Genomic DNA, 12,838 nt, shown 5'->3' on the forward strand with positions numbered 1-12,838 from the left:
CCCCCCCCCATTATCCCCGCCTCTGAATCCATTATTTAATAATTGGAAACGGGAAAATCATTCCCGCGATAAGGGGCTCGCGTGCGCGTGACGGAAGGACGGGCGGAAGCGTTAATGAAATTATAAACTGACGCGACGAATAATTTCGGCGCGATCGGGACATGTTTGCTGGTACTCACCGACGAACAATTTAGGTGTTTGGCGACCTGCATGGCGTAATTGGCGGCGCCTCTTACCAACGCCCAGGGTGAAAGCGCGCTGCCCGACATCAGGACACCTCGATGGAACAGCAGACCTGCGTGTTAGAGAGCGAAAGATAGTGAGTGAGCGAGCGAGTGCGAGAACGAACGTGCGCCGTAATGCCGTATGCATGACATATTTTCCGTAAGCATAATTAATCGTTCTCGCTAATGATAATAATAATAAATGAGGCGCTGGCCGGGTATTAAAACATTGTTAATGCACTCTACGAGGTGCGTCCCGCAGTCGTTAGTCATTAACTCGCTCGTTCCGAACGTTCGATCTCGTCCCGGGGAGTTTCGCACACACGGAGAAACGCGCGTGTTGGTCTTCGCGTGTTATCTTTACTCGTCCGAGCGCTCCCCCTCTCGATGTTCGGGAATTATTGCTGCCGCCTCTCCGGAATTATTGCTACTGCGTTTGGAATTTTTCGGGAGCAACTATTGCGCCGTCTGCACGTTGTGCCGCGCGCACGACCTTAGCGCGAATCGCGGTCTTTGCATTCCTCGCGTCCCCGCCGCACAGTAACGCACTGTACATGGAGTTGCGTGAAGAACTTCATATCTTCGGCATTTCTTCACATTCTTTACGATCTCGCTTTTTTATATTTCCCCTCGAAATTCTACGTTCACGTGGAGAATAATATGAAAACATCTAGCATGGAGAGAAATGAAATAAAAGTAACACTAATTATGTTAATCTATGTTTGTAATTGTCACAATCGCGCACGGGCGCGTTACAAAACAATTATTCTACAATTTCTTACTTAATAATAATTATTAAGTAACATTATATATACTGAGTAGTATTTTATATTATATATTATACATTTTATGTTATATAAGAGTAACAATAACAGCTAAAGTTGCGAGAAGTAGTACGTAATTTTTATGGTTTAGTAATAGTGTCTGCTGCCAAAAATACAATTAAAAGATTGGAGGAAAATGGAGTATTTCATATACACGGAGAAAATATTGTGGTAAAAGTCACCATAAAATTTTGCAATGCTGAATCATACCGGAGTTATAATTAAAATTATTATATGTGTTCTAATATTTAGCGATGGATTTCATGTGTACACATCACTAAAGATTATAACACATCACTAAAGATTATAACGTAATAATTTGAACAATAATTCCATGATTCAGTATTACAAAATTTTATGATAATTTTTATTACAATATTTTCTTCGTGTAGACATAATAAAGTAAACACTTGAAATTTTAAATATCATTGCACTACAGCATAAGCAGCATAAATACTATAACAGGATTTTTGTTAAAAGCTTCAGGAAAGTAATTGTCACATATAAATGTCACATATAAAGTAAAACTACACGGAATAAATGCTGCTGGATCAAAACAATTTCCAACAGTAGCGTAATTGGAATAAATCTTCTCGATTCAACGGGGCAAATCATTAACACCACTGTGTTATGAATTGTTTCAATAATTAGAGTATTAATTTCAATGATATCGCTATTGAATCAAGAAAATTTACTTCAATTACGCATGCTGCTAGAAATATTATTAATCAAACTACTTCTTTCCGTTTGTGTACACATTTGAAATATATGAAATGCGTTTTGGTCAAACGGATATTAAACAATAGTTACAATATAAAAGCCTATCTCTACGATTTCAGATTCTTTCCTTAAATCAAATGAGTAAAATATATTCGATTTTATAGCAAGATACTATTATTTGTTAGGTATCTCAAAATATAACAAACGATACATAAGAACGTTAAAAACGTAAATTTAAAATTTCTGCAACATTTTGGGTTCTTCCATCTCTCCGCATCACACACTGTGCGCCGGTATCCGGAGCACTCCGCGTCGTAAAAATCCCATATCTCAAGATATCCATACGATGCGATTCCAGGATCCGCGGAAAGTTTCCCGGTCGCGCTTTTCGAGAGGACCCCGCTTTATCTCGGGATTCGCAAATCATATCACGTAATGCAAAAGTGTTTGTTCGCGAAGGGGAGAGATTATATATCGCGACGAAGAGAGAGAAAGAGAATTGAATTTCGAGATGATTTCAGGATCGATTCCTCGCCGTGAACGGAACTACGATATTACCTGAATAAACGAAACACAATCCGAGTTTCAATGCATAGTAACGAATACCCATCTCGGTCACTCGATAGATTTATTTCCAATCAGCGACTTCCATTACGACGTTATCAGCGATTTCCGCTTCGAAGATGACGACGAGGAAGATGCGTGTCCCCCCGTATGTCGTTCGCGAAGGACGTCTAAAAAAAAGAAGAATCGAGCCGCGGGTCCTTAGCGATGTCGTGAGATGTCCGGCGTTCGGAAGAGTCTCGCGGGGAAAATTCGCGGCGAAATTGAATTTCGCGTCGATATAAATTCCCGCGAGATACATTTCATTAATATTATCTACATGAATTACCTCTGTCATTATTAATTCACGAGTACGAATCTAATTTACAAGTATGAATCAAACACAAAGTAGAAGGAGAAGAATGAGCGGGAGAGGAATATGAATAATTGAACAAACGCAACTCGTCTTATTTTGCGGAACTGTTGAGACGCTTTTCATCTTTTTCTTAATTAACACTTTTCCCCATTGAGAAAGAGAGAGGGAGAGAGAGAGAGAGAAAAGCTTGCAGAATGTTTAAAATGATAAAATGCTTTTAATATCGGCCGGAGGCTTCGATTGGCGCCTGTTAGTCATTAATTTTCTCATTACGCGTTGCAAAATTGGACATTATGCAAGAGATGAATAGGCACGAGTGTGCAAGCGGAGCTTGCACGGCTTGCAGGGATTGCAGCTCTAGGAAAATTAAGACGACACGGGCGAACACGACGTTACCAGCTTCCTCGTCTATTATTTAATACAGAAGACTAGGATAAGTCGCTTAATCCCAATCTTGCGAGTCGTTAATCTTGATACCTCGAAGATGAGATCCTTTCTATGAAAGCTGCCGCCTCGCTGTATTTCTCCGTACACACGGCGTCAACCGCGAATTGTGAAAAAGCCCTCGTGTTCGTTCGTGTGCACGTGTATCCATCCATATAAATAATTCGGCAATCGGAGAAACGGATCATGTCTCAATCGTTTTTCTTAATTCTATTTTAAGGGAGAACAAAATACCGTGTTTTTTTAACGAAACTAACTTTTTAAATCTATTTTCATGAGAGGTCATTTTATCATATCTGTTTCCTTCCGATTTATTATGCAATGTTGCCACATTTTTTTGATAAATAACGTCCTAAGCAATAAATTTCATAACTTTGAGTCTAGAATCGATTGAACAACACTTTGACGAATGTAATCGTTAAAGTTTACAATTTAAAATATTGGTTATCCAAAGTTATTGTGTAAAATGTAAATGGGGAATCATAATATCACCTTCTCCTTTATTTATATCTCCTCTATTTAGTATTTTATAACTATTGTATATTGACTTTATACACATCACACATACAGATTCACACTTTATTATTGAATTATTCCTGTGTATAATTATAAACTCGTACGCGTGCGGGGAAGAATTCCTTAATATCTTGGAATAAGTTTCCAGGATCTTCGGCGCACTCGGGAGCAAAATTCAAGTAGTCGAGCGCGAACGGGTCTCCTTTTGGTAAACTAAAAGCGACAGACAGCGTTTTCCCACGTGTAATCCCAGTTTGGTCGATCGGCTACCTCGATATTTCACGATATACACGTTACCTTCGGCAACGATCTTATCAGTCCGATACACGTCGATATCCGATTGGATCTCATTCATTTAGCGAAGGAGATACCGGGGTAAACTCTGAATATCCTGGTAGCATCCTCGACGTATTTCCGACATTACGGAATCAAGATGGCCCCGTTCTTCCGTCGTCGATATCCGTCGTATTCGTCGTCCTCGTCTTCGTCGTCGCGGAGAGGACGACACCGAACGATAAGACGGTGTCGAAGCTCGCGACATTAAAGGACTATTAAAGGATTATCGCCAGCTCAAATTCCGTCGCGTTACTCGGATTTAATGGCAGCCCTCCATAATACCCGAGGATTAATTAATTCCTCCGGGGGAGCTGGTATCCAAGCGTCCGACGAGCCAAAGGCGTGCGACCCGAAGGAACAGGGGAGGGGGAGGGGGGCCGAACACGGGGATTTAAAAGAGCCGAGGATTCAAAAAATCGCGCAACCAAGAAAGAAATTCCAGGCTTTCGGGATCGAAGCGATGAAACCGGGTGTAATCGAAAAATCAAGTTTTAAACGAGCATTGAATCGAGAGTAAACCGAGAAACCGATGAATTCGGTTTTGGACGAATCAAAGGAAGAGAGGATTTAAGAAATTGAAAAGCAACTCGGGGCATTGAAACTGCGTAAAACTCAGAAATTAAAAGGAACCGTAAAACAAGAAATCCTGGGAATCACAAAGGAGAATTTAAATATCTGGCTGGCGGGGTCAAGAGAAAGAAAGAGAAAGAGAGAAGCAGAGGGACAGGCAAAAAGAAATATTGAAATCAAGATCTCACTTTTTTTTTCCAAGAAAGAAATCGAGAATTATCTTCGTACTAAGTTACGATATCGCTTCTTTTTTTCGCGTGCGCCCGCTTTCTTCGTTTAATTTTCATTTAAAATTTCTCCTTAAAAGCACGCGCGTGCAAGCATTTTGATGTTATCCCTTATTATTTATCGCCGGGATCGCGGTCAGCTTTTGCGCGAGAACGCGGGATCAACTCGGGTGGGAAAGGGACGCGATATAATTTCTTGGTCGGATATCCCCGCGTTCGCCCATTGTTCTTCGTCGTATTCTTCGATATGTCGCGCGGTCGTCCCAGCTTTATCGAGGGGGCAAAAAACAAAGTGTCGCAATCTGTTCCGGGACCGCAGAGCTTATCGCCGGCAGCTTCTCCGGATGATAATTCACTACAGCTGCGAGTTGTCAATGTTAGCCGGGCCAGCTGATTCTCCCGTAATTTATGGCGTCTGGTAAACCACCCCATTATTCCTGGCTCCTCCGTATCATTGTCTCGTGCGGCTTCTCGCTCTTCGACCTCCTCCCGCTCCCGCTCCTTCATCCGCGTCCTGTTTCTGCGTGACGTTATCTGTTTCCACGTTGCAACGCTGAGAGAAACGGTTCCACGACTTGCTTCAGGACAATAAACTATTACGCGATCGTTTCTCCGAAGATGTCCGAGATCGAAATATGCTCGAAGATGTTCGAGAAACGTTTCCGGTGAATGTCCGACTATCGTTTCGTCAGTATAAAACCGTGTGACGCGATTTGTTTTCGTATCACGAAAGGCAGAGCCCATCGGACTCTCCGAAGTATTTTAGCCACATATAAACGTCATTAAATCTCCGTGTGTAAAAAAATGCTTCGAAACACTTGCAACGGACTGTATATTCAGAAAAAGAATCAGCCGTTGGAGTTCAAGTCTCGTTGTGGCAGCTAAAATGTGCCTTTGAAATAGGGACAGCTAGTGTCAGTGCTATCGCAGCTAAATTTATCAGCTGTTTGAATTTGGGCTCTGCAGCGAAAAATTGTAGCTAGACCGCTAATGTTAAGATCATGTTCATATTTCTGAGTAGCAATTTATTGTTTTATTTCAACAGAAGCTGTTTTTAAAGTGTTATGTCGGTATTCATAATCCTTATATTTAAGTAAATTTTGGGATTTTTTTTAAGCTACGACATACAATTTTGAAGATTTACACAAATATTTGTACATGTCTTAACTATTAACTGTAATTTCTCCACATTATTTTCAGTATTGTTAAAATTATGAATAATTTTGTGAACGTTGAACGCAAAATGGTTGGTTGCCATGATTCCAGATGTAAGCTTTTGAAACAGAAACACCAAAAAAATATTATTAAACTATAAACTTGCGGCTATTGCTCCTACCGCAATAAAGTCAATATCGTTAATATTTCGATTTTTAAATATGCCGAAGGCTGAAAAAAAAATTGGTCAAAAATCGACTTTTCTCTTTTAAATCGCGCCATTTTGTCAAAAATCATTTTTTATTCTGCATCGTGGTAGGAACGATAGCCACAAGTTTATAGTTTGATAATTTTTTGCTGTTTTGATTTTAGATGCCTACAATGGCCGAAATCATGGTGACCATGCACGTAAAACTTTCGTTCAACACTGCAAAAAATTACTTATAACTTTATTAGGAATAATAATATGTAAAAGTGACTATATATAGTTTAAACATAGATATTTTACGTCGAACAGCCAATTTTTAACAATGATAACAAGGTTCGAGCTAACTAATGAGATTTAGCTGCTACTAAGTCATTTCTTTGAATGTATCCGAAGTTAACGTATTGAACCGTCACGATGGTTACCAGTTCGTTTCACTAAATTACGTACAAAGTATAATTAATTGCACGTTGAGAATTGCTTTGGCCATCAATGAAACGCGGGTAAAGGATACATGTATCTGAAATTACATTCCTTTATACCGAGCTGCGAAATCTTTAACATTCTGATTACCGATTAAGCTTTTGTACAACCAATGAAAATCAGCGAAGCGGTAAACCTGTTAAAAGACCGAAAAGAACAATATTGGATCGATCGTAAAGCTCGGTTTGTTTTTTCAACGAAAATTCGACCTTATTGCGTTGAATGGAAGCAGATTATTCATATTTATTCAGTATAAGGTGGCCGGTTTACCGGGTGGGAAGGGAGCGGAAAATCGAGCCGAACTTTCGGCCGAGCTTATCGGGCGGAGAAAAATAAGGTTCCGCGCGGGTTTCTCGGGGAGAGAAAAGCGGCCGGATTACCGCGATAACTTCGCGTAATTCACGGATGATCCGTCGGCCGAAGGGGGAGGGGAACGAGCGAGACTCGTCAACCAGGTGGTAAATTCAATTCGCCCGGTTAACGCGAGCCGCAGGTGCGCGCCCTTACCGTCAGGAACCGCGTGGCTGGTCATCAGGAAGTTCACGCAGGCGGCGCCGGTGCCGTGTCCCACCAGCGTGACGTTTCCAGGATCGCCCCCGAAATAGCCGATGTTCTCCTGCACCCAGTGTAACGCCGCGATCTGGTCCATCAGGCCGTAATTCGCCGGTGAGCGTAAGTGCGAGTCTGTGTTGGCGTTTAGAAAGCCTGCAATCAAAACAAGCCACCGCTTATGGTCGGTCGGTCGGTCGGTGCGAGGCTCTCCGCGCGCTCGGTGTCCATTATCGTCGGTTACGGCTGGTACAACATTGTCCCGATCGCGCCCGGAATTACCGCCGATGGGGTTAATTCCGATGGCCGCGTGTCGGCGGACAGGCGAGATAAATAGCGGGATACAACGAGACGGAAGTAGGAATGTCTCTCGCTGCGGGGTAGGAGGGAGAGGAAAACGCGGGGATAGCGGATGTAAGTAGCTCTGGGGGATCGCACGGTTGTGTCGCAGTTGTGGATATCGCCGTGTTACGTTCGGCTTCCTCGCGCGAGTTGTCCGGTTTCCTATTTTTCTTCTCTTTTCGACGCGCGTGTCCGGTGTTATCGAACGATTCTCTCTCTCTCTCTCTCACACTCACTCTGCCCGAAAATCGGTGACTACACGGTCCGGGCGATTTCGCGTTTCCGAATCCTCGTATTGTCCGATCAGGCAGGAACATCGCGTCGAACGCAGTCCTTCTGGATGAAGGGGTTAAACGGCTGGGGGATGTGGAGAGATTGGCTCGTCTGGTGGAGCAGCCAGCAGCTGGTGTGATTTACCGTACAGAGACACGTATCACGTCCTACTTTGCGTATCGTTTCGCCGGGCGAGATATCGCTATCAATTGGCGGAGTCGAGGCGATATTTATGACAGCCGGATGGCGCCATTGGCTACAGTCTTATATACCCGGTCTGTCGGGTGCGCAGTATTGTCGCGAATGCACAGAGACCGTTCGACTTCGTTCGCGTCGGAATACATTCGTCAGCGTACTGACTTCACCCTCTCTCTCTCCCTCCCTCCCGCGTGTTCTCTCCCTTCCGTTCCTGCCGAATAAATTCGGACTCGTAAATCTGCCAGGCCGCCTACATTTATTTATATTTATTCCCGTATTTGTTCCGTCGGGACAGCCCGACCCGAAATTTGATTTAACACTAGCGCGCCAATTCCATGATATGGGGAAATTATACGAACCTCCTTCGCGCAAAAATTATATTTTTTATCAACGGTGGGGTCTCTTTCTCTCTCTCTCTCTCTATCTTTCTTTCTCTTCGCAGAGGGACCATCGTCCCCGAAGTTGAAATGGCGAATTATTATACCTCCGCAGATGTTGCGAGTTACTCGACAATAACGGGTAGTGGGTTTTCGGCACACTGTCGAAATTGCTCGTCGTTGCTATGTCAATCGGACGAGAACGAGAAGTCTGTCGCTACCCTGAGAAACCCATTTAGTTGAATCAACTAAATTCTTGTTTGACTGGGCAAACAAATGTTTTGGCTATAAAAAGCAAGGTTTAGTTTTCTAAAACTTCAGAGAAGCAAACCTCCGGTTTAGACAGTCGAACTTTGGCTGTCACGACCGAAAAATATGTTTGCCCGTAGTCAAGTAAGAATTTAGTCGACTCAACTAAATGGATATCTCAGTGTACTAGAATCACCCTCCGAGTAATTTTCCAATTGGCTCTCGCCAAACCGAGAAATTATCGGCGCAGCGTCGGCCGATAGCCGTGTAGTCAATTATTTTCAGTCTCTCTTAACATGGACAGAAGGGAAAATTAAATTAGCGTTAATTGAGTCAGGTGGAGGTTCGCCTTCGGCGAGCGGCCTCCACTACTGCCGCCACCACCATCAGCAGACCGGCACCTTTTCTCTTCTCCTTCCGAATGAAATCGCGAGCTACGATTGTTGCTGCCGGCAAGTTTGGCCGCGATATTTCACCTCTCGCAAGGGGCGCGGCCCGGCCGGTGTTTGCCTCGCTCGAAACGCGGTGCGCGCCATTAAATTATCCGTCATATTTACCCGCCGACATACTGGAGGAGACTGTTCTTCGCGGGGCTAAGAGGATTATTTCCATTATGAGTCGCCCCGTGTATATACTTGCGCCGGTGCGCATTAACTTTAGGGCACTCGTAGTGCCTTAACAAGGGAGGCGTTACCGTCGCCAGGATCTGGGTCAACGATGTTGCGCCGACTGTTTCCCACTGGCCCTGCCGAATCGATAATTTGGAAAGCCCCATGCTACGTGGAAAAACGCCCAACTGTCCCCTTGTCCGAGCCCTTATTCCGTGATCCCCGCGAGATCGCGCGATTCGCTCGCTGCGCCGCCCGGAGTGAGTCGTGTTGCTGTATTAATTATTAGTGCTGTCGGTGTAATCCGGGTGTTCCTCTACTCTGTACCCAGGTAATACTCGGGTACTTAACTTACTGGTATTATTTGGGTGGTGCCGAGGTACTCGGAATAGATTCTCTGCTGCGAAACAAACAAATAAGCAGTTGTCCCATTGATAATTTTGCTTAGAGCTGAACATTTTTTTCTATATAAATATATACGAGGCTAATATTTTTTTTTAAAGCTAAAAAACGTAGTTTCATTAAAATGTACGTGATATTACGAAATATTGCCTGCATCTTTTTTTTTTTAATCACTACATAAAAAGTGTGACAACAAATACCGGTCTTCCCTACCCGAGATACCCTGGAATTGATAGCTATTAATTAATCAACACGTGGACTGCTATGCGGGTCGTACCAGTAACCAGCGCTATGATATCGTCAAGCCTCGCAAATCTTCGTATAAAAATGTAACCAATTGCACACAACGAATTAAACGTATAGACAATACGAAGTCGACGAAACAAGCCAGCGAACATATACATCGCGAATTGCATTTATTTACCGTATCTTTGGTGATTGAACTTCAGTTGTGCATTGAAACAATCAATGAAAATTAACGTGGCAGTCAACGCGTTAATTACTCGGGACGTTTATGTTTTCGACAAAACGAATGCATCGCATACGTACACGGAGAGAAATTGGAGGACTCGATGCAAAAAACCGGTTAGTTTTATTTTTTTTTAATTGTACAATATCAACAAAAAGCTGTTTTGCAAAATAAATTATGCAAATCTTTTTACGATAATTGTTTATATGTAAAGATCGTTCTGTTAATACTGTATATTTTTGGACAAAAATAGTTTTATCGGTATGAGTTTTTTTAATAAAAAATATATTTTCATAAATGGAACTAGCCGGGTTTGCGCCGAACCTTTCAATTATAATTATTTTTGGTCTAACTATATACGGAATGTTCCAGTTCTCTTGACTTTGAATTTTATCGAGAGATTTCAAGTTAACTTTTCCTCAACGGAAATGTCGAGGCACCAATAGTTTCCGAGATATGAGCGATTGAAAAATGAAGTTTTTCGCGAACAACGCTTCGAGCGACCAAATGGATAATAAAATTATTTTCTTCCATTTATTTCAAATGAACTTTAATTTGATAGAATTTCAATTTGAGACTTGGCTAAAAAGATATGTTACATTGAAGACTGAAAAGTTGTCAAAAATAATGACCTCCCTCGATATTTTCGCTAAAGAAAAATTAATTCTAAATTGTTCAGGGAATCTCTCGATAAAATTAAAAGTTACGAGACTAGAACATTCCGTATACACACACACACACACACGCACACACATGTATGTATGTATGTATTTTATTTTAATCGAAAAAATAGTAATAGCATATGTAAAGTTATTATCATTGGCATTAAAAGTAATACTTATTAGAAAAATGGTTCCCTTGTAATTCCTTTATCATAGAGTATATAATTATGGTATTACAGTTACAAGTACCAAATATTTTTTCTCTTAATATATGCGTCACGCTGATGCAACTTTACTCTCTCAGTATCAAAAAAGTCATTTCATCGACGTGAAACCGTCGATCTTGCTGATTTACCACGTTCTCGCGAAATTTCGACAGATTGTCCCGATATCGAGATGGAATTGTCGCACACGGCATGACGCGTCCCTTTACGCATATTTTCCCTGGGTTTCTTTAAAGTTTCTAACTACATCGGATTGTTATATTATATTGTTGACTATAATGATTGCCTGGTATGCCGAGAGACAGAGAACGATGTCTTCTCGTTATTCATCATTGAGAAATTTCGCAGCTCGAATTCTCGCGGAATTGAGTTTCCAGAGCTCTGCTATATTTACATCCTCCGACTTTAGCGAAACGCTACGTTTCCATTACTAACGCAATCCGATCCTGATTGAACTGTTGGATAGCGCGATGTTTGTGTCCTCTCCGAATCTTCCCTCCGACTCCGCAGGACGTTGAATTCCTCCTGCCAACTCGGTTTTGGACTCCGACGGACTTTTGTGTAATAGAACGTTTGCATTGCCGATACAATCTTGCTCATCTTACAAACGGCGGAAGAGAGAAAGAGAGAGAGACAGAGAGAGAGTGGGAGAGAGAAAGAGAGAGAGCACCTTGTCTTCTCGTTTCGTCTTCTTCTCGCCTTCCGGCCGTGTCTAGTCCGATCCAATAACGATTCTCGACGTTTCCGCGACAAGGGGAGAAAAACGCACAAAGCTTGTGGGGTTTGCAGGCTTACGAGCCCACGTCTGTCTGCACGCACCACAGAGAGAGAGAGGGAGAGAGAAAAGCACGAGCGTAAAAGAGCGGAATAGAAATAAAGCACCGGTCATGTCCCATTTGATATTCAACCTCCGGCGTATCTGTCGCGCCGCGCTTCCGCGTCTCCTATTCTTCTCGTTACAATGAAACTGCTGAACGCTATTCGTTGATTTAAATTTTCCGGTACACGCTGGTATACACGCGGTGGTGCGGCGGCGGAGCGAGGGGCGGCTATGGGACGGACGGGGGAGAGGGTGGAGGATAGGGGTTAGTAGGTATCGCTGGTGTTGGTTGTACGCACAAAGCGCGCGGCATCACTTTTCCGAAACGAAGAAAAATGAAAAAGACAGAGAGAGAGAGAGAGAGAGAGAGGGGGGGAAGAATAACGGGAGCGAGCGAGGGAATAAAAATTGCGCGGTCACCGGAGTGGAATTTCCTGGGCGTCCGTTATTTTATCCCGCTACTCGCCGCGAGTCTCCCCTCTTCTCGTCTCTCTCTCTCTCTCTTTCTCTCTCTTTCACAGCTCTACTCTTTTTTCCCTGGCGCCTCTTTCCGTTTTTCATTCCGCTATCGACGGTATCGAATTCTCAAATTTGGATTTACGATCGTGCGCGAACACGCTGTCGTCGCTTCTCGGTTACGCGTCACCGAAAACTGGCCGCCGCCACCCTTTTAAATACGGTCGTCTCCGCCGTCCCGCGCGCAAATTGTTTTCGCCGTCGGAAATCTAATCCGATTTAATCCAACAATTAACAGACCTGGCATAATTGTAGTTGCCTAATAATAACATTAGCCAACTTCACACCCGAACCCTAATTAATAATTCAATTCAAGCTAGTTTATTAATAATCTAACCTCGACGGGGTCGGGTCTTTTGAGTCTCGGACGTGGATTACCGGATTCGTGGCTTGCAGCGATCCTCTCGTTCTCGAGAGTTTCCCAGAGATGGGGATGACGATATCGGGACACCCTATATGCATGGTAGACGAGAACAGCGGGGTTGCTGTCGCGTCGAGAAGCGGGTAGGGCGAGCGGACGTTCGGG

General features: G+C 43.1%; 1 protein-coding gene across 2 annotated transcripts in view; it reads right to left on the bottom strand.

Moving 5' to 3' along the window:
- LOC106745084 (neuroligin-4, X-linked) overlaps positions 1-12,838 on the bottom strand; it is a 199,217-nt gene that overhangs the window by 21,393 nt on the left and 164,986 nt on the right. For both annotated transcript variants that reach the window (XM_014620361.1, XM_014620360.1), the window contains 2 exons: positions 7,131-7,328; positions 180-295 (listed from right to left, as the gene is read on the bottom strand). In XM_014620361.1, coding sequence (XP_014475847.1) covers positions 180-295; positions 7,131-7,328 — 314 coding nt within the window. The remainder of the gene's footprint in view (positions 1-179; positions 296-7,130; positions 7,329-12,838) is intronic.

Source organism: Dinoponera quadriceps, unplaced genomic scaffold (assembly GCF_001313825.1).
Source record: "Dinoponera quadriceps isolate SergipeBrazil2010 unplaced genomic scaffold, ASM131382v1 scaffold717, whole genome shotgun sequence".
In the NCBI taxonomy this organism is placed as follows: Eukaryota; Metazoa; Arthropoda; class Insecta; order Hymenoptera; family Formicidae; genus Dinoponera; species Dinoponera quadriceps.